The 24802-nt window shown below is 49.9% G+C and overlaps 2 protein-coding genes across 8 annotated transcripts; both read left to right on the top strand.

Moving 5' to 3' along the window:
- The first annotated feature begins 320 nt into the window (after positions 1 to 320).
- LOC133487418 (metaxin-1-like) lies at positions 321 to 8841 on the top strand. 3 transcript variants are annotated; one of them, XM_061793942.1, is made up of 8 exons: positions 321 to 478; positions 2759 to 2828; positions 2910 to 2989; positions 4315 to 4407; positions 4497 to 4679; positions 7934 to 8010; positions 8073 to 8218; positions 8319 to 8841. In XM_061793942.1, the coding sequence occupies exons 1-8, from the start codon at positions 398 to 400 to the stop codon at positions 8540 to 8542; spliced, it is 954 nt and encodes a 317-aa protein (XP_061649926.1). In that variant the 5' UTR covers positions 321 to 397; the 3' UTR covers positions 8543 to 8841. The 3 variants fall into 3 exon arrangements, with proteins under 3 accessions (XP_061649926.1, XP_061649927.1, XP_061649925.1); XM_061793943.1 differs by having other exon boundaries at positions 8073 to 8252; positions 8329 to 8841; XM_061793941.1 differs by lacking the exon at positions 321 to 478 and adding an exon at positions 536 to 1071.
- Positions 8842 to 9101: 260 nt separating this feature from the next.
- thbs3a (thrombospondin 3a) lies at positions 9102 to 24772 on the top strand. 5 transcript variants are annotated; one of them, XM_061793914.1, is made up of 23 exons: positions 9144 to 9372; positions 10106 to 10300; positions 10772 to 11028; positions 12537 to 12636; positions 12702 to 12728; positions 12806 to 12888; positions 13112 to 13163; positions 13236 to 13384; positions 13465 to 13659; positions 13888 to 13962; positions 14124 to 14276; positions 14359 to 14469; positions 14577 to 14684; positions 21009 to 21168; positions 21248 to 21366; positions 21463 to 21515; positions 21666 to 21847; positions 21930 to 22108; positions 22211 to 22259; positions 22365 to 22561; positions 24084 to 24256; positions 24352 to 24491; positions 24564 to 24772. In XM_061793914.1, exons 1-23 carry the CDS (start codon positions 9291 to 9293, stop codon positions 24623 to 24625), a joined length of 2901 nt encoding a protein of 966 aa, XP_061649898.1. In that variant the 5' UTR covers positions 9144 to 9290; the 3' UTR covers positions 24626 to 24772. The 5 variants fall into 5 exon arrangements, with proteins under 5 accessions (XP_061649899.1, XP_061649901.1, XP_061649900.1 ...); XM_061793915.1 differs by having other exon boundaries at positions 9102 to 9372; positions 21248 to 21515; XM_061793913.1 differs by having other exon boundaries at positions 9143 to 9372; positions 13465 to 13602; positions 21248 to 21515.
- The last annotated feature ends 30 nt before the right edge of the window (positions 24773 to 24802 follow it).

Genomic DNA, 24802 nt, shown 5'->3' with positions numbered 1-24802 from the left:
TATTTTTCTAAAGTAACAGCACTCATATTTGGCTACTCTCGCCACCTCTGCTTGTGTGGCAGAAGAGTCTCTGCTTGGATGGAGGGAAAAAGTTTCGGCCGGCCACGAAGTACGGATTAGAGATGTTGAGCTTCTCCCGTGGAGTGTCGGAAAGCTCAGCACAGGTGCAGCCAAGGGAGATGTTTTGGACGCGGCCAGACGAGAGGGAGAGTATGTCGGTAGAAGGACGATGACGATGGAGCTGCCAGGCAAGAGACGAATTGAGACCGAAGAGAAGGTTGACAGATGTTGTGAGGGCACTCGGGTGCAGAAGATTATGAGGCTTACATGCGCTGCGGGTCTTTTATTTTGTTGAGCAAAAACGGGAAGCTGCCCCGCACTTCCGGCGGCGACAAAGATGGCGGCGCCCGACGAGTTGTTCGTGTGGGAAGGAGACTGGGGGCTGCCGTCCGTCAACAGCGACTGTCTGGTGGTTCTGGTCAGTTGGCGTTCACGATGCGAAGTTAGCATGCTAGCGAGCTGCCACCGAATACGTTCCGATCGTGAACAAATTCGCGACGATGACGTCACGACGGGGCGTCAGCGATCGACATGAATGTATCAACAACTTTATATTACAATGATTACTACTGTTGAAGTTAGTTATTGACTGTGTTGGGAATCCCTCCCTGTCCAGCGGAGAGCGAGTTGGCCGTTTTGTAGTGCTATTGGGAATTTGGAAGGTGTCGTGAACAGACGTTCGCCCCTGAACGTCCACGTTGGGAGACTAATAAAGGTTATCGTATCGTCGCCTTCGATGTGGCCCACAATGAACCACGACGCTCACAGACGTGTAGCTAGGACTCGCCCATTTTGAGCTCCGTGGCGACTGCGTGTGTACGGCAAGAAAAGCAAAAGAGCAACGATGCTGCGACATTGTGCCGCCTACGGTTGCGTAGCACAATTACCACAAGGCCACCGGGAGCCCTTTCACACCAAACGCTATGCATGCATGCCTCCACGTTCCGTACTGCTTTAGCCTCCTCACTCGGGTCGCAGGCGAGAGGAGGGCGACACCCAGAACGATGGCAGGTAAAGTCTATTTCTTAAATGGTGCTTTCGTTTATTGAGGGACAAAAACTATTCCAAATGACCTTATAGTTATAGTTAAGTTATAAAAACTCACCAAGTATGTTAACTTCATTTTCATTGAACAAACGTTAAAAACAAGAAAACTTGATCCCTCGGGCGGCACTGCATCAAAAACCGACATCGTTGTGTAAAGGATATCACCGCGTGGGCTCAGGAACACTTCAGAAAACCAATGTCAGTAAATACACGTCGGCGCTACATCCGTAACTGCAACTTAAAACTCTACTATGCAAAGCAAAAGCCATTTATCAACAACACCCAGAAACGCCGCCGGCTTCTCTGGGCCCGAGCTCATCCAAGATGGACCGACGCAAAGTGGAAAAGTGTTCTGCGGTTCGCTGAGTCCACATTTCAAATTGTTTTTGGAAATTGTGGACGTCGTGTCCTCCGGGCCAAAGAGGAAAAGAACCACCCGGGCTGTTATGGATGCAAAGTTCAAATGCCAGCATCTGTGATGGTATGGGGCTGTGTTAGTGCCAATGGCATGGGTAACTTACAAATCTGTGAAGGCACCATTCATGCTGAAAGGTACATACAGGTTTTGGAGAAACATATGCTGCCATCCAAGCGACGTCTCTTTCACGGACGCCCCTGCTTATTTCAGCAAGACAATGCCAAACCACATTCTGCACGTGTTACAACAGCGTGGCTTTGTAGTAAAAGAGTGCTAGACTGGCCTGTCTCCCATTGAAAATGTGTGCCGCATTATGAAGTGTATTATACGACAACGGAGACCCAACGGACTGTTGAACAGCTGAAGCTGTACATCGAGCAAGAATGGGAAAGAATTCCACCTACAAAGCTTCAACAATTAGCGTCCTCAGTTCCCAAACGTTTATTGAATGTTGTTAAAACAAAAGGTGATGTAACACAGTGGTAAACATGACCCTGTCCCAGCTTTTTGGGAACGTGTTGCAGCCATTAAATTCTAAGTTCATGATTATTTCCTAAAAACAATCAAGTTGATCAGTTTGAACATTAATATCATGTCTTTGTAGTGTATTCAATCAAATATGGGTTGAACATGATTTGCAAATCTTCGTATTCTGTTTTTATTTATGTTTAACACAACGTCCCAACTTCATTGGAATTGGGGTTGTAATATGACAAGCTACCATGCTACAAGATCTTCTTCAGCTGTCAGTCACTTGAGTCGGGGCGGGACTCAGCTCAGCTCAAGCACTGCTAGCCGAGGCTAACACAAGCTAAATGCTAATGGGAGGTAAAACGATGCTACCACAGACAAGTAATGGGACAAATTGTGGTGAGGTGTGAGGTGTGGTGAGGAATCCAGCGAGACATTCAAGGAGCGCGTATCGTCACGTGTTTGGTTGCAGGAAAATGATATCGGAAGGGGTTGCACAATATTGGAAAAGCATGACATTGAAATGTATTTATTTATTTTTTGTAACCCTGCAATATATATTGCGATGTGAAAAACTTACAAGACTGCAAAAAAAAAAACCCATCACACATAGTTGAAATGATAATAAGTTTTTGGCCAGCAGGGTGGGTTGTGTACAATGAAACCTCTTTTCCAACCAATTGGATGGAAGCTCGAAGTCTTCACAACATGACCCGTGCGTAGTAGGCGTGATTGTAACCTCGTGCCATGTTTTCTCGGCAGGCGTATGCTCGGTTTTCCGGCGCTCCGCTCAAAGTTCGCAAGGTGTGCAACCCGTGGAGGAGTCCCGGAGGTGAGACGCGCGCCCGCTACACGCAGCTCCTGCTCGGGCCCGCCCGCAGGGGGCGCCTCCTCACCTCTCCTTTGCCTTCAGGGTCCATTCCCGCGCTGAAGACCGCCCACAAGGAGGCGCTGTGGCGGCCCTCTGACATCATCATCCACCTCAGAAAACAGGCAAGCAACAATAAAGACGTATTTGCATATCTAGAAGGTCAGCAGTCCGATTATAAAGTCCTGTCATATTCATATTCACAACTTTTTCAATGTATTTCTAGTTTGCATAGCTAAGTTGCACAATTACTTTGTCAACTTCGAAATATAATGCTATAAAGTTTGAACACCAATCGGTAAAGTTTAGCCTGTAACTTTACTGCTGATTTAGTTTGATTATTGAATCAAGTTGTTCTTCATAAATACGTTTTGGTTATTTATGAGTTTTCCCGTACAAGAACAGTAAGATATCTTGCAGTTTGGATTACATTTACATTCATGTCCTGCCCTCAAATCGGCTGCATTAGCTAGTGACAGTTGCGGATATTTTAACCAAAATTCTTCGCCTATGACATCAAAAATAGAAAAAAAACAAATCTCCACAGCAAATCAGCATCTGATCGCCAGCGCTCGCTCAAATTGCTGTACGATCATCCGGTGACTTTGGGGTCATAGTTGAGGGTCATCGGGAGCGTTTGATTAGCTTAGCCGCGGAGAACCAGCGAGGCCTACGGAGGCGCGGAGTCGCTTAGCGGCACGAGCCAGCGGAGGCGGAGCCAGGAGAGACGCGGCTGCCGAAAATTTCAAATCATTGAGAACTTTCTGAAAAGCGAACTTTAAGCCTGGCCGTTGTAGCGGGGGAGACATTTAGCTGGAGAAAAGCAAGGCGGCATCCAAAAATGCCTTCCCTCCATTTTGTTTGTTTGTTTGTTTGTTTTGCAAGTGTCTTTACCGTTATTGAACAAATGATATGAAAATGTTGTTTTGGACGATATACTGTATGCGTACATACTGCGCATGTTATGTGTCTATACACACACACACATTCACTTGTTGACTTTTAATATTCAGCGCTTTAACGTCTTTAAATTAATTTATAAGTGTTTTCAAATCTTGAGATGTATTGTTAAAAACGTGTTTAGCCTCCGACATGCTTTTTTTTCTCGGACCCCCATTTTCCTCCTCAGAACCCCCTGGCTGCTTCCGGCAGCTGGAAGACGTTACCCAGCGTGCCGGGGGCGACATTCCTAATATACGTAGTGATGTGTGCGTGCGTGTGCGCTCGTTTATCTAACTGAAGCACCCTCACGCACGCTTTTGACCAGAATCCTTCCCATGGTAACAACAGGGGGGGGGCTTTTTCTTCCTTAGCATACTTTAGCTTAGCTTAGCTTAGCATGGCAAGCGAGGTGACGCAGACGAGGAAAAGCAGACGTTGGCTGTTGATGGCGTCGCCATGACGACCTGATGTCTTTTTGAAATGTTTTTATTTTTTTGTCTTTTCCCAGAAGTACAACGCAGACTTCGACCTGTCGGCCAAGGAGGCCGCAGACAGTCTGGCTTTCGTTGCGCTCGTCCAACAGAAACTCACACCGGCCGTGGTGGGTGTCTGCGCGTGTTTGCATGCGTGTACGACGAATGTGCCACCCACGTGTGTGCCACCCAGGCGGTGACTTGTGCCGTGTGTCAGATTTACGCCCTGTGGGTAGATCCCAAGAACTTCGTAGAGGTGACTCGGCGCTGGCACGCCGAGCACACGGGCTTCCCGCTCAGCCTGTTCCTGCCGGGCCGCTTGCAGCGCCACCAGCTGGACAAACTTCGCCTGCTGCGAGGCGACGCCAACCTGGAGGCCGACGACGAGCTGGAGAAGGAGGTGAGCGTCTACCCCCGTGACGCTGCAACACTTTCCGCCCTCTTTTCTTTTTTTTTCCCCCTTTTCTTTCCATGTGTGACGCATGCGAATGGAAAACGTGTGCAACGGAACAAAAACATCAGCCGCTGAAGAAGTTTCGTCTCGACTTTTAAGATCGCTCCCTATTTTCAGTCTGTGCTAACATGCTAACCAGGATGTAGCAGCACTTCCTGTCAGCATGTAGCACCGCGCACGACTGTGTGATGTCATCAAGTTGTCCTCACATACAGCCGGGGGATTCATTTTCTTGTATTTATCAGTCAAGTCAAGTTTATTTGTACTCACAAAAGAGTTTGAAAGGGCTTCACAGGAACATCATCATCCACATCCCCGTCTTTACCCCAACTGGCAAAGAAAAACCATTTGGGGGTCAAAGACAGAGACACAGATTTTCGGGGTCCTCCTTTGGTGATTGACAGGCTACAATAGATGCCGAGTTTGGCAGTAAAACGGGACCAAATCTCCCATCTTGTCAGGGGGTGAGGCAGGGTACAAGAATTATTTGCGCACTAGGTGTGCTTTAACGAAACGCGAGACTGCAGAAGTAAAGTCCTAATTCGGGATTGAAATGTTTGTACACGGGTGGCCGCTGTCATTTCCGCGAGGTACGGCGTTCGCGAGCCCCGGTCGTAATTGCCCCAGAAACTCCTGTCGTCTTTTGGTGAGCGTAAGGCTCCGTATGGACGATACCTTTTTTGCAGCGTGCGCAGTTGAACGCGTATCCCCAGTGCTGATGTGCACTGCTTACACTAACAACATGGCTGCCAACACAGACGAGGTGGTTTGAAAGCACACGCACAACCTTTACAAGCCCTGTAGTGATTCTTTTCAAAAAAGCAATGGGCGACTTTAATTCCCATAGGGCTGCAACTAATGATAATTTTAATAATCTATTAATCTTGATTATTCTTTTCGATTTATCAGTGATTTGAATAAAAACAAAATAATAATAATAATTTTAAATGTCCTTCCCTTTATTCAAAAGCAGGTAATCATTCCAACTTGAAACATAAATTGACTCGGCGGCACGGTGGGCGACTGGTTAGAGCGTCAGCCTCACAGCTCTTCGATCCCCGGCCCCGCCTGTGTGGAGTTTGCATGTTCTCCCCGTGCCTGCGTGGGTTTTCTCCGGGCACTCCACTTTCCTCCCACATCCCAAAAACATGCATGAATTGGAGACTCTAAATTGCCCGTAGATGTGAATGCGACTGGTTGTTTGTTTGTATGTGCCCTGCGATTGGCTGGCGACCGGTTCAGGGTGTCCCCCGCCTCCTGCCCGATGACAGCTGGGATAGGCTCTGGCACGCCCGCGACCCGCGTGAGAAGAAGCAGCTCAGAAAATGTTTATTGAAAATGCAGTTGGACAGAAAAAGGTTTTAGGGGACAGAACGGCCAAGGGCAATCGGGGCGCGAACCACAGCAGAACAATAATCGGACAGTCGAGATATTTGAGCACGGGTGACGTTACGAAGTCAAATTGTGTTCTTATTTGTGGACGGGGGGGGGGGACACCCGGTGAGGACGTGCAACGACTAACCAAGAGAACGAGATGAGAGAGGACAGAAAAGGGGATATGGGAAATGAGCAAGGCAGCGCCACAGACGAGCGGTGCGGTGGGCTGCTTTTATAGTGTCGAAACCCCTGGAAGAACCTGGCAGATGATATCTTCATATCATCTGCGTTGTTATTATTCGCGGTCGCGGGCCAATTCGTCAGTGGCGTGAGGCAATGCGGGCGTTGTCGGCCGCTGGAGAATAAAGAGGCCTTAAGGTTCGTTGCGCACACACAGTTGCCTTCATGGACCCCCACACAATCGGCAGGGCTGCTACAGTCTGTCTCTGTCTGTCTGTCTGTCTGTCTGTCTAGCTATCAGTTAAGCGTCTTTCAAGAAGTGTAGTGGGAATGGGGGCTATTTGGCATGTCAAGTCTGTTCTAAGTTGCTCTTCGAATGTGGCTTCAACTACACGAATATTTAAGTTACTTTTTCATGTCGATGACATCATTGTGTAACTTGTGTGGCGTACATGACCAAGTAATGGGTACGGTTAAGCTAATGATTTTTTTGCACTGTGGATAAGTGATATTCGTAGCACGAGACAGCTGCTGAAAGTAACTCAAACGTTACTTTTTTTCTAACTGAGTTGCTTTTGAAATCAAGTAATCAGTAAAGTAACTAAGTTATCTTTTCAAGGTAACTGTGGCAACGGTGTGTTTACGCCAAAGTACACGTATACACTCCATCGGAATAGACACACACGAAGAAACTGCTTCAAGTGGCAACAACCACCGACGAGGTTTGAAAAGAGTTGAGGGCAACGAATGGCAGAAGTCCCGCTGAGCAGCATGCGTGCCGGGAGAAGTCATGCTGTTGCGAAGTAGATTTTGGTTTGTGGACGTGAGCTCCACATTGAAGCGGGAGTTTGTTTGTGAGACAGAGCACACGGTGTTCGTCGGTGAAAATGACGAGTCTGTGGTCTTAGTTCTGAGGGAGTCATTTCTTTGTCGCTGTTATTTCAATGTATGACATTTGCAGTAAATCTGCCAGAGCAGATGTCTTCAGGAGCCCGGAAAAAGGGGGGGGACTGGCACAACTGTGCGGCCGCCCACCCTCTCGTTAACAAAGAATTTCTGGAAAGAAATCTGCGATCGCACCCTGCGTGTGCGCGTGTGTGTGATGGGGCTCTTTGCAGGCACGCAGTCGAAATTGTGCCTCCGAGCCTCCTCCGGCTGGTTGGTTGGCCACCCCTGCCACAGCGCCTTTATGGGATATGGGATTCGTGCGTGTTAGTCAAGTGGCGTGCGGATTCGCTAAGCCGGCACATCGACGAAGGGTGGGCCGCCACCCGCTCCCCGGGACCCGACCGAAGCGAAGGACCGCGGCCGATCGCCCCGCCGCCCCCGGAGAGCGTGGGGGGGCCCCAGCCACCGACAAAATATGGATTGATGATTTCCAAAGTCAAAGCAAATGTTTGCAAATATCTTATTTGGGGGAAAAACACAAAGATAAACAACAGTCTGCAAAATTGGAGAATATTTACTGTTGAGAGGCAAGTTGAAGTTAAACAAGGTCTCGAAACGATTCATCAAAGTAGTTGTTGATTATCGATTGAAAATCGAGTCGTAGTTGATTAAGCGATTGCTTGTTGCACGTCAAGTTCCCACTAAGGAACAGACGTTATGAGGGCAAAATCATGAAAATCATTTTTTGCTTTCAGTTGTACCGCGACGCCACAGACTGCATGGACCTGCTGACACAAAGACTCGGGACACAAAAGTTCTTCTTCGGAGACTCGTGAGTCCTTCGCCGTTATGATTTTCATCCACCGTCGCCACGACATTTTGCGTCATTCGCAGGCCTTCGTCTCTGGACGCCTTCGTGTTCGGCTGGCTGGCTCCAATCCTCAAGTGCGAGCTTCCCAGCGGGAAGCTGCAGCAGCATCTCAAGTCTTTGGACAACCTACAAGCGTTCTGCGCCAACATCCTACTCGTCTACTTCCCCTGTCAGGACGCGCCCCCTCGCCCGCTTCCGTCGGCGTCTTCCCCGGCCGCTCGGCTGACCGCCCGCCGCCGCGCGGGGTTTTACTTTTTGTCCCTCCGCAGGTAAAGGAAGCCCTCGGTCCGGCCCGCCGACCGAGAGCCGAGACGCCGAGCACGTCCCCGACCGGCGCCGGAAGCAACTGCTGTCCGCGTTGGCGGCGCTGGGCGCCATGTTGTCCTACGCCGCGCTCACCGGGATGGTGTCCGTCCGACACGGCCGCCGGGGGGCGCTGGAGCAGCACCCCCGTTCGCACCGGGACGACGGCCGAGATCAGGACGAAGACTGAAGTTGTCGGACCGCTTCGGGAGTTCCTCCGCGTGTTCCTCATGTTTTTTCAGCCGTGTTCCATCCACATTTCATCCATTTCCGCCTCACATTCCCTCCACGTTTCACGTTTTTTCCGCATTTGTTTCGCATTTCTTCAGTGTGTCATCCACCTTTCCTCAGTTTCATCGCTTTCATCCATTTTGACTTTGTTTCCTCCGTGTTCACGTGTGGGTGTCTCTGAATCGAAGGTTGCTTGTTGTATGTGAATTTTCTTTTTTGAACTATTGACAATAAAGCTCCTGATAGCTCCGCCCCTCAGTCTGGACTCCAGCTGCACGCATGACGCCTCAGCTCAGGAATGTGTGTGTGTGTGTGTTAACGAGCTGATCTGGAAACAGTTTGTTGTTGAGCTTGGGTCACAAAACGAAGGCCCGCCCCCTGCTGTGAGGGCTGTTACCATGGCAACCGTTTACTCCAAACATGACTTGTGAATTCCCCTCCCCATTGATTGAGCTGACGTTTGATGTAGTCAGGTGACGTCATGACCCCCCCCCGAAAGAAGACTTGGACGTCGTGATGTGACGTCACATTTTCCTGCCCGGGTCGCGGAGCACTTGAAGCTGCTGCCGCTGATTTTCTTTTTCTTCTTTCTAATTACACAACTGAGTCTTTTTCCATTTTTCTGCGTCACTCCATCACTTCTGTGCGCGTGCGCGCTTCACCCAGCCAGGGTCCGAGCGCCTCAACTCGCTTGTCAGCCGGAGAAGATGAAGATGAAGATGAGGAAGATAACGTTTGTGCTGTCAACCATTTTGCTTTGCGCGGCGGCGCAACTTCCGGAGCAGCAAGGTACCAACACATCGTTGTGCTTTTGTCGGTTTTTCATCATCTTCACTTCTTGATTGACGGTGGTTTTGTGTGTGTGTGGGGGGGGGCGCAAACTTTGGGGGTGTTCCGCCCCTCCTGACGGTGTCGCATGAAAACCTCTCAAACCTTACGCACCAAGTGCAACTTTAAAAACTACTTTTGGTTCGCCAAAAACCGCCGGCATGGCGAACAGGAAATGACTGCAGCATAGTGGGCCCAAGTGTTCAGCAAAAGCGAGGGAGAGGTTTTAATCCGTAAACATATTTACTACTGTAACATTGTACATAGTGTGAACAATATGGGAAAATAAAAAAAGTCAATGTAATGAAGTTAAAATGGGCCTCAAAAATAGACCTGAATAAATGCGACGAAACAAAGGTTTCTAAATGTTAAGTAGTAAAGATGATATGAAAATGTATTGTACTTAAATACTACCTGTACCAGACAACCCAAAAATTGAAGCCAACGTTTGGTGATTTGTTTGCGTACCGCTGGTGGTGCTCCGACCGCACTTTGAGAACCCTGCACGACCTAGGGATGCACGAATTATGATGCACATCATTTGTGGCAAATTATTTTGTAATATCGAATGTGGAACCAAATCATTGCGACTAGCGCCAGAAAGTCCGCTTTGAAGAAAGCTCGCGCGGTCACATTGCCGGATGGTTACCGTTGCCAACGGTAACCATCCGGTCTCCCTCGGTCTGCTCCCCAGCGATGGACGTGCTGAGCGCTCAGGACTCTAAGCGCGCGGACCAGTTTTGGGGCGGCGCCGGCGCGACCGCCGACGTCTTTGTGGCGGCGGCCGTCCGCCTGCCGCCCAAGACGGGCGGAGTCCTCCTGGGCGTGTACGGGAAGCGTGACAACAGGAAGTACCTGGAAGTCGCCGTCACGGCCAAAATCAACAAAGGTGCACAACCACTTCTTTGTTCTTCATCACCACTTCCTGTCGGTCTTGCTCACTTCCTGTCGGTCTTGCTCACTTCCTGTCGTTCTTGCTCACTTCCTGTGGGTCCTGATCACTTCCTATCAGTCCTGAACACTTCCTGTCGGTCTTGCTCACTTCCTGTCAGTCCCGCGCTCTTCCTGTGGGTCCTAATCATTTCCTGTCGGTCTTGCTCACTTCCTGTCGTTCTTGCTCACTTCCTGTGGGTCCTGATCACTTCCTATCAGTCCTGAACACTTCCTGTCGGTCTTGCTCACTTCCTGTCGGTTCCGCGCTCTTCCTGTGGGTCCTGATCATTTCCTGTCGGTCGTGCTCTCTTCCTGTCGGTCCTGCTCACTTCCTGTCGGGTCCTGATCACTTCCTATCAGTCGGGAACACTTCCTGTTGTTCTTGCTCTCGTCGAGTTAGCGCTGCTCACTTTCTGTGTGCACGTAGTGTCGCTTCGCTTCTGGCGTTCGTCGGACGGTAGGGTTCACACGGTCAACCTGGCGAACGGCAACGTGTCGGACGGGCGACGCCATTCGCTGGTCATCCGTCTGGGCGACCTTCAGCGTGAGAGCGCGAGGGCGGAGCTCTACGTGGACTGCCGATTGGCCGACGCGGCAGATGGCGTGCCCCTTCCGCAGCCCCTCCCCCGGGAGGCGGACGCGGTGGAGATCCGACACGGACAGAAGGGCTACGCACGCGTACAGGTATGCTTGGCCACGCCCCTTAACGGTTCCCTATGAATATTAAGGAGACCGTGTGACCGTGGGGTGCGTTCGGAATCTGGTATAGAAAATCGGCCCTCGCCATATTTCACTTTCTGCAATGTTTCGGAGTTTTCAACTGTACATTTTTAACTTTACATCGCAAATGTTTCCCTATTTGGCGGCTGGAATTTTGCGGTGATCATCCAGATCCAGATCCAGATCCAGCGCATTTTCCATACTCTCGGACCCGCTCAGATTTGTGTAGACTGTGTTGCCTTGTTGGCCGGACATTTGGCTTCCCTGGAGAACCTCGTCGTCTCGCGGATTATATTTGCACGATGTCGCCGACCTACAGTGCTTGGCTAGCCTCTGTTAATTCGACCGAGCTGCCAAAAAGACGAGATTAGCGATTCGTCCGTGTCGAACTTTAAAAGCTTTTTGACCGATGACTCCCCTACCATATATAGGCCGCAATATAAAAATGCATATGCATACAGTTCAGTTACTCAATTGGATGTTTCTCGTAAAGTAACGTAAATTTAGCCTACCGACACTCGTTAGAACAAATTGTAATCCATAACATGTGGTTTGGATAGAGGGAGGATGCAACCAGCTGCTGGTGCTCTTTGAATCGCTTTATTAAACAAACGGCCACAAACTAGTCCTCAAAGGCACCTTCTCAGCACATCTTCCAGTAGCCTCAACCGACGCTAACGCTACAGCCAGGAAATGGCGCAGTAATCCTAACCCCACGAGCCCAAATCACGCAACAGAGCAGATATTTATTTGTATTAATTCCAAATATTACAATCGTCGTAATTAGCCCATTCTCAACAGTGATTTTCTAAAAAATGATTAGATGGATGTCTGGATTATCGCATATGCAGTGCCGTGAAATAGTATTGGCCCGCATCTCAAATGTTGATATTTTTGCATAGTTTCCCCACTTGAATGTTTAAGATCATCAAGCAAATGTAAATATCAGACAAATATAACCCAAGTGAACTTAAAATGCTATTTTTAAATGGTGATTTATTTATTAAGGACAAAAACTATGCGACGCTACCGGGCCCTGTGTGAAAAAGTAACGGCCCCCTCGTTCGATCACGAATTCATTGTACATCTATATACGGTCATTATCATTATATACGGTCATAAAAAGGGCACCGAGCCGGCATGACGAAAGAGAGAGCGGCGGCGCTCGAAATCTGACCAATCAGAGGGATGCCGCCACTTGCGGAGCAACCAATCTAGTTCAGGAATTGCTCTTCCCGGATCGCACGCGCACACACTTTGCAGGCGTTTCTAATTTGTCAGAAGCTTTTTGTGTACACAATTGGAGTGCTGTCTCCTTCCAAAAATTCCCATAAATCAAATAGCGAACCCTAACCCGATAAAAAACTGGTACCGTGCTCTTTTGGGCGTCAAAATACCTCAGTTCGGTACTGGCATCGGTACTTGGTGCATCACTACTCCCACCGCAACCGAACTTGCCGTTTGCCGCTCAGGGTGCCGTGGAGTCCCTTTGGTTGGCGCTAGGGGGCAGCGTGGCTCAAGCCGGCGCCCTGGTCGACTGTCCCTTTCAACGTGACTCCGCCCACAATTTAGGTGAGCGACACGCCCCGGCAGGTCACGTGACCCCCGGCCGCCTTCCTAACGTTTTTTGTTTGCAGCGAGCGGTGACCTGCACGCCGTCCTGGGTGAGTGCGACCGATCCGCGCCGATCGCTCTGAACGCTGACGATGTCGTCTGTTGACTGAGCTTTACTTCCTGTCAGCTGACCACGCCAAAGCTCTGATTGGACAGATGCTCCTCTTCAATCAGATGCTGGGGGAACTACGACAGGATGTCAAGGAGCAGGTGACGTGCGCGCACGCACGCACAAAATACGCACACAAACACACAGATGATAACACACACACATACGAACATGCACATATGCACACAACGTATACACGCGTGCCCAAACACACCCACGGACACAATGATACAAACACAGACACATGCCGACACAGTGACACATGAAATGTTTTTATTTGCCTTTATTACACATACGTGTGCGCGTGTGTGTGTGTGTGTGCAGGTGAAGGAGATGTCTCTGCTGAGGAACACCATCTTGGAGTGTCAAGTTTGCGGTAAGTTTGGAGTGTGCGTGCTTCAACTGAGGACCATATTGAAACCATTCATGCGTGTGTGCGCGCGCGCAGGTTTCCACGACCCGCGCTCTCGCTGCTCGCCCAACCCGTGCCACCCGGGCGTGGCCTGCGCCGACAGCCCGCACTTCCCGGGCTTCGCCTGCGGCCCGTGCCCGCCCGGCACCGTCGGGAACGGGACGCGCTGTCACGACGTGGACGAGGTTAGCTCACGCGCACACGCGCGCAAACGCGCACACACGGAGGAGGAAGTGACAAATTTTGCGATCCCCGCGGCGGCCAGTGCGAAGCGCAGCCGTGCTTCCGGCCGTCGGCCTGCGTCAACACGGACGGTGGATTCCGATGCGACCCGTGTCCTCCCGGCCTGCGGGGGGCGCCGCTCGCCGGGACCGGACTGCGCTACGCCAAGACGCACAAGCAGGTCGCGCACGCACACGCATCGGCAACGCTGGACAGGAAGTGGAGGGTCTCATGCTGTGTGCGTGTTTGTGTTATGTGTGCGTTGAAATGTTTGTGCGTTTGAGTATGTTTTTTTTGTGTACATTTGTGTACGTGTGTCTGTGTTTTTGTGTTCATGTTAGTGTGTGTTTGTTATTGTCTGCGTGTATTCATGTACGTGTGTTTGCTTGTGTGTACACGTGTGTGTTTGTGTTACTGTCTGTATTTGTGGATGTTTCTTTGTGTTTGTGTGCGTGTTGTTTTCCAGGAGTGCGTGGACATCGACGAGTGCGTCGAGCTCGCCAACGCGTGTGTCCAAAACTCGGTGTGCACCAACACAGTGGTGAGTCGACGGCAAGCCCCGCCCCTTCGCGACTGGCGTTGACGTGACTTTATTTTGAAAATCTACTTCCTGCGTGGGTGCCGCTTTATTGCGAAAGGCTCGCGCAGGTGCCGGCAGGGTGACATCCGTGTGTGACGTTGTCGTCGTTTCGCTCCTGTCAGGGTTCATTCCAGTGCGGCGCCTGTAATGCCGGTTACCTTGGCAACCAAACAGTCGGCTGCTTCCCCCGCAGTTCCTGTGCCACGTTGACCTTTAACCCCTGCGACACCCAAGCTGACTGCGAGATCGAAAGGAACGGCGTGCCGTCCTGCACGGTGACACGCGCATGCGAGTTCTATGAATGTTCTGTTTCCGTCACATGCTAACGCGCGTGTACGTGCGCCCGTACGTGTGTAGTGTAAGGTGGGTTGGGCCGGTAACGGCAACACGTGCAGCGTGGACACGGACCTGGATGGCTACCCCGACCGCTCGCTGCCCTGCCTGGACAACAACAAACACTGCAGACAGGTCCTCATGCTCCTCTTCATCATCCTCATCGTTCTCCTCTTCGTCTCCATGCCGTCAACGGTGTCATCAATGGCGAGCAACCACGTGACGAGCGTTGTGTCCATCAGGACAATTGTGTGTTGACTCCGAATTCAGGTCAGGAGGACGCTGACAACGACGGCATCGGGGACCAGTGTGATGACGACGCGGACGGCGACGGCATCAAAAATGTGGAGGTGTGTGTGCGTGTGTGCGGTCACTAGGGTTGGGCATCGAGAATCGAGAACCGATTGGAACCGGGCCTAACGTTCCGGTTCTCCCGGAATGGTTCAAATGTAAAAATTTCAGTTCCCAGTTTCGATGCCTACTCCGCCGGCCCGAAGAATGGCAAAAAACCAACAAAGAAGAAGAACGTGCACGAAGACGTGCTTGTGCCCAACGGCGGCGGCGGCGGCGAACAAGAGTGCGTCGTAACTTTGTTCAAATGAATGACCAGTCGCCAAAGTGCAACACTTGGAATAAGATGATATTGTGCAAAAGAGGTTTTTTCATGATGTGTAGAAGTGTGACAGCCGACACCGCGCGCAGCCAAGTCAACTCAACTCTCAGTCAATTGGATGAGTGAAAAAAAGGAAAATACGTCGATGCCAACATTGAGACAGCTCACAAGGTCAACGGTTGCTTGCACTTTTGCGCTGATGATTTCTAGCGTTTATTTGAGTCTTCAAACTAACGTAAGAGCCGATGACAGAAAAAAAAAAAGCTTAACATCGAGCCGAAACGTCACCGTCGCAACTTTACATCACAATGAATTGGGACAAAATCCACATAAACGTCTCACAGTATCACAAACACTCACCTTGTGCCTCATCCGTGGGTAAGGAAAGGAATCAACGTTTCACAGCTTTTGGTTCCATGCATTAAAACATAAAAAAAATTAAAAAACCACCGGTGGATGTTCATCATTTGGACACCCTTTATTTAAACCATGCAAACCATTTTGACCCAGCCCCCTAAAAGAATCGGAATCGAGAATCGTTTGGAAGCGGAATTGAAATAAGGAAACAGAATCGCTCAAATTCAAACGATGCTCAACCCTACTGGTCACGTGATGTGTTATCAATAATGTCATGTGACACTGTCATGTGTAGGAGTGGTATTGATACGAATTTCGATTCGTTATCTAGTCTCTTATCAATTGAGAGTTTTTTTCATGCGATAAGTTTCCGGTAAGGGATGCTCTCGAGCTGAAGAAGGAGTCCTCTCGAGCCTTTTTCGCCTGTGGGACTCCGGAGGTACCGGCAGGCCAAGCGGAATGCAACTTTGATGGTCGCTGAGGCAAAAACTCGGGCGTGGGAGGAGTTGGGTGAGTTGGGCTTTGAGGAAATTCTGGTCCACCATCCCACGTCTCAGGAGAGGGAAGCGGTGCACCGGCGACACAGTGGGGACGGGCCGCCGCTGACTTCAACTCAGGGCGTTGTGAGTCGGTGGGACCTCCTCAATTCTACCCACACCCCTTCCCTTCCAGGAAGCGTATGGGGACTCTGAGGTGGGATCTCCTGTCTCAGGGATTGACATTGGGGACAGTGCCTCTGGATTGGCAGACTGGTGTGGGGGACCGGAGGGTGTGTTCCAACTACAGGGACTTCACACTCCTCAGCCTCCCTGGTAAGGTCCATTCATAGGTTCTGGAGGGGAGGGTCCGTCGGTAAATCGAATCTCAGATTCAGGAGGAGCAGTGTGGTTTTTGTCGTGGCCGTGGATTACCCTGGACCGCTACACCCTCGGCAGGGTCCTCCAGGGTGCGTGGGAGATCGCCCAACCAGTCGACATGTGCCTTGTGAACTTGGAGAAAGCGTTTGACCCTGTCCCCCGGGGAGTCCTGTGGAGGATGCTCCGGGAGTAAGGGTTACCGGACCCCCTGATACGGGCTGTATCACCTCATCTGGCTCCTCTCGATGCGTAGGAGCAGCGGCTCTCCTCTGAGATCCTCCCGGATGACCGAGCTTCTCACCCTATCTCTAAGGGAGAGTCCGGACACCCCGCGGAGGAAACCCATTTGGGGCCGCTCGTATCCTGGATCTCGTGATGATTTTATCCTGGGAATTAGTCTTGAGAGGTCTGTAGTTCTGGCCCGATGAGCAAGATGTCTGCCAGCTTTGTCTCCCCTTTCAAAGTAAGATTGCGTCGTCCTTAGCAGTTTTGGCTCCACCCTTGCCGTTGACAGAAGGTCGTATTCAGCCTAACGTTTAAGACGTTTGTCATAAAGAGCGGGTGTCGGGGCAATAGCATATTGTGTATCAGTTCTAGATCGCCGATCCGATAACCAGATCATCCTAGCGTCTCTGCTTTTCTTAGCCGAGAGGCAAACGAGATGGCTTCCCCCCTTCAAGTACGTCTTGCACGCCTCCATCCCGCTTTCAAAAGATCGGGGATTTCATTTATCTGAAGAAAGGCGATTATTTCTTTCCGAAGAAAAGGTTTCAGGATAAAGTAAAGAATTTAGGAGAGGACCTATCCAAAGCGGGATCCCGGATAAGGTTAAAATCGCTGCCTACCATCGGGTTATAGGAATCTCTGTCAAGAAGAGAGGTGAAAAGATGGGTCATCCCACACGGAGGCATAGACGCTCACCAGGAGAACTGGAATATTAAACAGTGCCGTGGAAGACATTTGGGTCTTCAACAGATTTTGTAGGTCCGGAAGATGTATTTTGGCCAATAATTCGAGCCCCGCCTCTTGCCCTTGCGGAAAACTTCGAGTGGAACACGTGACCCATCCAGGATCTCTTGAGGCGAGCAACATCGGAACTCGTAAGGTGAGTTTCTTGAATAAAATAAACATCGCTTTTAAGCTGTTTCAAATGTGAAAGTACTTTGTCCCTCTTTGTCATCACATTGATTCCCTTGACGTTCCGTGCCACGAACCCGCGGCCCTGCTTTTGTGGCGTATTAGGCATTACTCACCCATTTGTAGGCCGACGCGACGTGACGTGACGATGCTCTGTGGGAATGCGGACGGGAGGGGGAGCAAAAAAACCAAACAAAAAAGACCAACAAAAAACCATGACAGCACACATACGCGTATAGCTTCCCGTTTTTATTCATACCCACCAACTCATCCAATCCCATACCGTCCTTACTCCCACAAGATCAAATGTAACCCTCCTTTCGCGTCTTGCTAATGCTATCATTTAAACAAACAAGTACTCCAACTTGACACCACGTTATATAATTGACCCGAATATAAACTACTGGAAACAAACTATGAGACAAAATCAGACCCAGGCGTATGTGCACCAATGAAGGCAAGCAGAATAACCGAACAGAAGCCATTGAAAGATGGACATTCACAATTCGAGACTCTTGTATTTTAGCAGCGAGGCCGGCAGCCAAAAAGTCTGTGACAGGGACTGTGCTAGCTGCTAACAATTTTAGTTCGACCAAAGACCGCCAAACCTGGACATTTAAGTCAAATTATCAAGTGGACGTTGATTTCAGGAAAGCAAGTCGCTCCTTGGATTGACTAAAAGCTTTTTTATTATCGTCTTTCTCGGTGATTTGAAGCCTTGCCGGGTAGAGCAAAGCCAAGCAGAGGCCCAGTTTGTATAGCTTAGCCGTGACTTTGCGGTCCACTGCGCGTCGCTCCATGACGTGGGACGAGTAATCCTCGTAGATACGAACCTCCAATTCCGGCGGAGTCAGGAGCAGCTCGCCCTCAAATATCTCCGTCAGGACCTCGGAAAAAAAGGTTGTGGGCTGTGGACCTTCCACAGACTCCAGTAGGTCAATAATATGAATATTGTTGCGCAGACTTTGCCCCTCCAAGTCTGCGTGTTTTTGCTTTAAGCTTGGCACAGGCTTCTGCTAATGGGGAGCACGAGGCCTCGAAGGTTTGGATGTGTCCGTCGGTCCAATTGTAATTAGACTCCAAGCTCACAAATCGTTTGCCGTGGTTGGTAACTGTGGTTTGCAGAGAGCCCGGTTTAGCTTCTCGGGAGGCAAACGCCGACGTTAGCTCCGCCGACTTTGCCACTGATATGTACTGTCGATGCGCTTCCAGAAAGCTACTTAGCGCGGGAATGCTAATCTGGCTAGCCACAGTGGATGGCTCATCGTTCTTAATGTCCTTTTCTTTCTTCTTCTTTTCTGAAAGCCATGGAGTATATTAGGGGTATTTGCACCAATACCTCAAAGTCTGGTCGAGTATGGGTCGTAAAAAGGATTTATTAAGTAAGGTCAATGCGGGAGCACACTGCGTGCGTCCACTCCATTCGCCTCTCCACCGGAAGTCGGCTGTGTCCTTTTCCAAATCTGCAGGAGAAGGTATTCAAATGGTCAGCCCGTCCCTTATTGTCGTCCGCTTGGAGGGATGGTCTGGAGTTAGGGTTGGGCATCGTTGGAATTTGAGCAATTCCGGTTCCTTATTTCGATTGCGGGTAGACTAAAATGAACAGTTGACTCGGGGTTCTTGATAACCAGTATCACTATCAAACCTATGAACTCAAAGGCAATGTGTGTGGAACTAACCCAATTGACTTAATAGTCATGAATTAATGTTTCAGCTAAGCGTTAAATATAGCATTGTTCAAATCGTTATTTGGGACTGTTTTATCAGGTCAAATGGTTTATATGTGCAAGTTTCAACTTGACTTCCTGATTTAAGCTTGTAGCCTTCTATTTTGACGTAGTACGCACCAGAACTCAGCATTTTGGCACAAAAGGTAACTTCACACAGCACCGGCGATTTATTATTATTTTTTTTTTGAACGGATGGAACGTTGATTCCTTTCCTTAGCCGCCGCTGAGGCACAAGGTTAGTGTTTAGGATACTGTGAGACGTTTGTGTGAATTGTGTCCCAATTCATTGTGATGTAAAGTTGCCACGGTGAAGTTTTGGCTCAATGTTAAAAAACAACCGCCAAAAACCAGCAGTGCAAAAGTGCAAGCGACCGCTTACCTTGTCAGTTGTCCCAATGCTGGCATAGACATATTTTATTGTTTCATTCACCCAATGGACTGAGAGTTGACGTCACTGAAGCGCCGCGCGGTGTAGACTGAGGCTCGGAGCGGACTCGGGAGGGAGCGCGTCCGACGCTACGCATCGTGAAAGCCTCCCTTGCACAATCTCATCTTATTCCAAGTGATGCACTGAGGCGACTGGTCGTTCATTTGAACAAAGTTAAGACGCACTTTTGTTCGCCACCGTTGGGCACCAGCACGTCTTCGTGCGTGTTCTTCTTCGTTGGTTTTCGCCGCTTCTTCATTGGTTTTTGACACTCCTTCTTCGGGTTCGGAGGACTAGGCATCGAAAATGGGAACCGAAATGTTTTAATTTGAGCGATTCCCGGAGAACCGTAACGTTAGTCCCGGTTCCAATCGCTTGTCGACTCTCAATGCCCAACCCTTCCTGTAGTATGCTAACATTTGTAGGCCTCGCTACACCGACGAGGGATCGTTAGCAGCAAACAGGGCAGTTGGACAGCGTAAGGGGCAGCTGTGGAGAAGGATGCTTCCTGAAGTCCACGATCATCTCTACCGTCTTGAGCGGGAAAGTGTCCTTTTGAAATCTGCAGTCGAAGGTATTCAGCCAGTCCTTTATTGTTGGCCGCTTGGGGGGGCTGATCGCTTGTAGTCGGTTAGTGATTGTAATCCTCGTCAAACTGATGCAGAGTCGTTTGCAGCGAGCTGGTTTTCCAGCTTTTCTGCATAATTTGTCTTGGTAATGTTGATTTCTTTTGTCAGATGGTTTCTTGCCCGACTGTCAGGGCTCCGTCCCCACTCCGATAGGCGTCCCCTTTAGCCCGGCTAAGTTGACGAAGTTTGGCAGTGAACCACGGGTTGTTATTGTTGGTTCACACACAGAAACTGATGTCGGCTGTGACACTGTCCGTATATTTACCCAGGCTGTCAGTTGTTCCAAAGACACTCCGGTCTGTGTAGTCGAAACAGTCTTGAAGTTCCATGTTTGCTCCATTGATCCACCTCCTTCACTGTTTTCAGCACAGGATTTGCACATTTAAGTTTGTGCCCGTATGTTGGTATTAAGTGAATTAAACGGTGATCAGACGAGGCCAATGCTTCACGGGGAACAGCACGGTACGTTTCCTTCAGTGTGGTATAGCAGTGGTCGAGAATGTTATTTTCCCTGGTGGGACAGTCAATGTGCTACTTCGCGGTTGAGTTTTCCTTCGTTAAAGTCCCCATGAATAATGAGGGGGGAATCTGCGTGCTTTTTTCAAGTTCGTTTACTTGGTCCGCTAGCGTTTGTGTTAGCCTCGGAGGGGAAGGTAAACGCCGGCGGCTATAGATGAAGCAAACTTGCGTGGTGAATAGAATGACTTACAGTTAAAAAAACTGCGACTCCAAGTCCGGGCTGCAATGTGTACACCATTTGTCGTTCACGTAGAAGCATATTCCGCCACCTTTTGGTTTCCCTGATAACTCGGCGCAGTCAGAGACCGGGCGGCGGTACGGCGTTGTCGGAGACGCGTTCGCTAAGCCAAGTCTCCGTGAAGCAAAGGCTCCTGTGACAAGTATGTCGCTTTGCGTGTGCGGCAGGACAACTGCCGTCTGGTTCCCAATAAGGACCAGCAGAATTCCGACAGCGACTCGTTCGGCGACGCGTGCGACAACTGCCCCAACCTGTCCAACGGCGAGCAGACCGACACGGACGGAAACACCAGAGGAGACGCCTGCGACCTGGACATCGACGGAGACGGTACCCGAGTGCAAACGGCATACGAGCAGCGCGCTGAAATTCGACTTGACTCACAACGTGTGTGTGTGTGTGTGTTCAGGCATTCCAAACGTGCTTGACAATTGTCCCAAGGTTCCTAATCCCATGCAGACAGACAGAGATCACGACGGCGTTGGAGACGCCTGTGACAGTTGCCCCGAACTCAGCAACCCTACACAAGTACACGCACACGCGCACACACGCACGTACACGCATCTATTCTATTGTATTGTTTTGTGTTGTTTTGGTCATCATTGCCATCTTTTTGTTTTTCAGACTGATATAGACAACGACTTAGTGGGAGACATTTGTGACACCAACCACGACACGTATGACACACGCACACGTTTGGTTTTGGCTTTCAACTCAAATATACATAAATGTATAAACAAACAACATTGGAAAAGTAAGCTGAATGAAAAGCTGATGTAGGAAAAGAATGCGAACGAGGACGTTCCAACGTGGCGCGTTGTGTTCAGGGACGGCGACGGCCACCAGGACAACCGCGACAACTGTCCCGACATTCCCAACAGTTCTCAGTTAGACTCGGACAACGACGGCCTCGGAGATGACTGCGACCCGGACGACGACAACGACGGCGTCCCGGACCACAGAGACAACTGCAGACTCATTGTGAATCCTCACCAGCAGGACTCGGACTGTAAAAATAACCAACTGCAATGCGCCTCATATGTGTGTGCGTGTTGATGCGTGTTGACGCGCGTTCATGTGCGTGTGTAAAGTGAACGGCGTCGGCGACGTGTGCGAGTTGGACTTCGACAACGACGCGGTTTGGGACGCGCTGGACGCGTGTCCCGAGAGCGCCGAGGTGACGCTGACCGACTTCCGAGCTTACCAGACAGTCGTTTTGGACCCCGAGGGTGACGCCCAGATCGACCCCACCTGGGTGGTCCTCAATCAGGTCGGCCACCGGCTCCTCCCGGTCAACTTCGTTTTCACGATTCCGTGCCGATGTTGGACGCCGTTCACCTCATTCTTCTTCTTCTTCTTATTGCTCGAATAGGGTATGGAGATCGTCCAGACGATGAACAGCGACCCAGGCCTGGCCGTTGGTGCGTCCGTCACAGAACCACGGAAACAGAACAATAATGATACTCATAATTATTAGGATTAATATTACAATACAACAACCTGCGTGTGCGTGTCCATGTGTGCAGGCTACACGTCGTTCAACGGCGTGGACTTTGAAGGAACTTTCCACATCAACACGGTGACGGACGACGACTACGCCGGCTTCGTGTTCTCCTACCAGGACTCGTCCAGTTTCTATGCCGTCATGTGGAAACAGACGCAGCAAATCTATTGGCAGACGCGACCGTTTAGCGCCATCGCAAGCCCCGCCTTCCACCTCAAGGTAGTACTCCAGTCCTGGGCAATTATTTTTAACCGGGGGCCACATGAAAAATCGGAACTTAATAATAATTTTCTTTCATTGTTAAAAAAAAAAAAAGGAAAAAGAAAGAAAAGTGTAAACTATGTATTTTAATAGCTGCTACTAATCAGAATAAGGATATTCTCTGAATATTTCAATTTATGAATTGCGGTTTAGAACAAAGAGGAAAATGTGTGGAAAGTAGTTTTCGGGGGTGGAATAAAATGCAAGCAGTGAAAGTCGGGACTCACGTGAAGTGGTCTGCCAGAAGTGTGTCGGACCGCATGCCAACGAGTTCCATCTGAACATCAGGTGAATGGAGAAGAAACCATGTTCATTTCACTCTCAACTGTCTTGAAATCGCCTTGAAAACTCAACATGCAGTGACTGCAACATGGATGAGATGATAGTGCGCCAAGCGCGAGTGCAAACGTTCTCTCGTTTGTCTTGAGAGAAGCAGCGACTTCCTCATGAAAGCCTTCGCTGTGCTCTACGTGTCACGCAAAACAAAATTTGCATTTTGCATTTACCTGCATGGAGACAGCGCTTCCTGTTGTCCCGCTCATCGACTGCACGGAAGATGGGTAGCTGCGCAGTGCCGCTCGCGTTCACCGCAACTCTCATCCAGAGCCAGGGAAAAATAGTTCCTCAAATGCTCCCTCCCTCTCTGTACATATCAGGGCAGCAGTGTCCACCAAACTGCCCGTCAGAAAACGATTGACTTTTTTGGGGCGATTTTGTGAGATGATGATGATGGTGATGATGATGTTGTAACTTGTCTTGAAAACTGCTTCCCTGGATGTGCAGTTTTATAAAAGGTCCCTGCCTTTGCTAGCAAAACCAACTCCTTTGCGCGCGCTCCCCTCAGTCAAATTCTCGTATTTTTCCTCGTGTTTGGTGACATAGTAGCGATTCAGTTTAGTCCTTGAACACAGGTCAGGCACCCGTGTGCCGCAAACTGCACACGACTTCAGTCAATAAATATTTAGCAGTCCATTATTTTGCGGAATACACACCGTTCGGTATCAACTTTTCCTTTTTCACCACGGGCTGACATTTTTATGGGATAGCCGCCCGGCAAGTGCTAGCTAGCCGAATCACGTGCGGACACAGCCGGCATTTCAAAATAAAAGCAGCACACTTGTTTCGCGTCCACAGAATAAATATTTGTTTGCTTTCCTTTTTGAGAGACAGGGACGACCAAAGGGCCGTATAATGCCCTGGCCTGTACTATTTGCACTCTGCTCTACTCAAGACTATTCTATTCTGGCTCTCCTCTACTGTGTCACTTTACTCTACTCAGACTCGACCGACTCTACTCTGACTACTCCAACCCTGTCTCGACTATTCTATAACTCTACTCTGCCCCAACTCCCCTATTGTGACTAGTTTGACACTAACTTGGGCCTATTCTACTCTCTAATGTTTGGAGTGCTCTCCATGGTGTCATCCAGTGTTGTGCTGTTAGCGTGTTAGCATGACCGTGCGCACGTGTGCCGGTTAGGCGGTGAAGTCGAGCACGGGTCCGGGCGAGTATTTGAGGAATGCGCTGTGGCACACGGGCGACACGGGTGGCGAAGCGACGCTTCTGTGGAAAGATCCCCGGAACATCGGCTGGAAGGACAAAACGTCATATCGCTGGCAGCTCAGCCACCGCCCGCAGGCTGGATACATCAGGTCAGTCAGGAACACACTGTTGCTAGACTAGCATGCTAACAGTCAGTCACGTGGAACGCTGATGCCAACCTAGCACGTGTTGTGCCCCACTCCAGGGTTCGTCTGTTCGAGGGCTCCGACATGGTGGCCGACTCGGGCGTGGTGATTGACGGCACCTTGAGGGGGGGCAGATTGGGGGTCCTCTGCTTCTCCCAGGAAAATATCATCTGGTCCAACTTGCGCTACCGCTGCAACGGTAACGACGACAACAACACGCACACAGATTGTAGTATTAGCATTAGCATGTGCTCTGTCGTTGTGCTTTCAGACACGCTTCCCGAAGACTTCCACACACACGGCCAGCACGTAATGATGCACGTCCAAGTGTGAACGCACGCGCAGAACGGAGCCTACGGCGGGAGGGAGGCGGGGCCACACTGGAGTGATCAGCTGTCAATCAAAGGAAAAACTTGAATGAATGGCGTAAATCCGTTTCGGGCGTAGTCTTGTCGTCCTATAAAAGAATATAGCCACTGAGGAAGTTTGTCATTCTTTGAATACAAACAT

Source organism: Phyllopteryx taeniolatus, chromosome 13 (assembly GCF_024500385.1).
Source record: "Phyllopteryx taeniolatus isolate TA_2022b chromosome 13, UOR_Ptae_1.2, whole genome shotgun sequence".
Taxonomy (NCBI): Eukaryota; Metazoa; Chordata; class Actinopteri; order Syngnathiformes; family Syngnathidae; genus Phyllopteryx; species Phyllopteryx taeniolatus.
This window is presented reverse-complemented; position numbering and strand designations above follow the sequence as displayed.

What these genes read in the sequence shown, in the direction of transcription:
- LOC133487418 (XM_061793943.1), top strand. Translation starts at nt 398, where the DNA reads ATGGCGGCGCCCGACGAGTTGTTCGTGTGGGAAGGAGACTGGGGGCTG. An exon ending in ACGACGAGCTGGAGAAGGAG is followed by an intron (nt 4,680 to 7,933) that starts GTGAGCGTCTAC and finishes TTTTGCTTTCAG; the next exon opens with TTGTACCGCGACGCCACAGA. An exon ending in CCTCGCCCGCTTCCGTCGGC is followed by an intron (nt 8,253 to 8,328) that starts GTCTTCCCCGGC and finishes AGGTAAAGGAAG; the next exon opens with CCCTCGGTCCGGCCCGCCGA.
- thbs3a (XM_061793915.1), top strand. Translation starts at nt 9,291, where the DNA reads ATGAAGATGAAGATGAGGAAGATAACGTTTGTGCTGTCAACCATTTTG. An exon ending in TGACTCCGCCCACAATTTAG is followed by an intron (nt 12,637 to 12,701) that starts GTGAGCGACACG and finishes TTTTGTTTGCAG; the next exon opens with CGAGCGGTGACCTGCACGCC. An exon ending in CGGTGTGCACCAACACAGTG is followed by an intron (nt 13,963 to 14,123) that starts GTGAGTCGACGG and finishes CGCTCCTGTCAG; the next exon opens with GGTTCATTCCAGTGCGGCGC.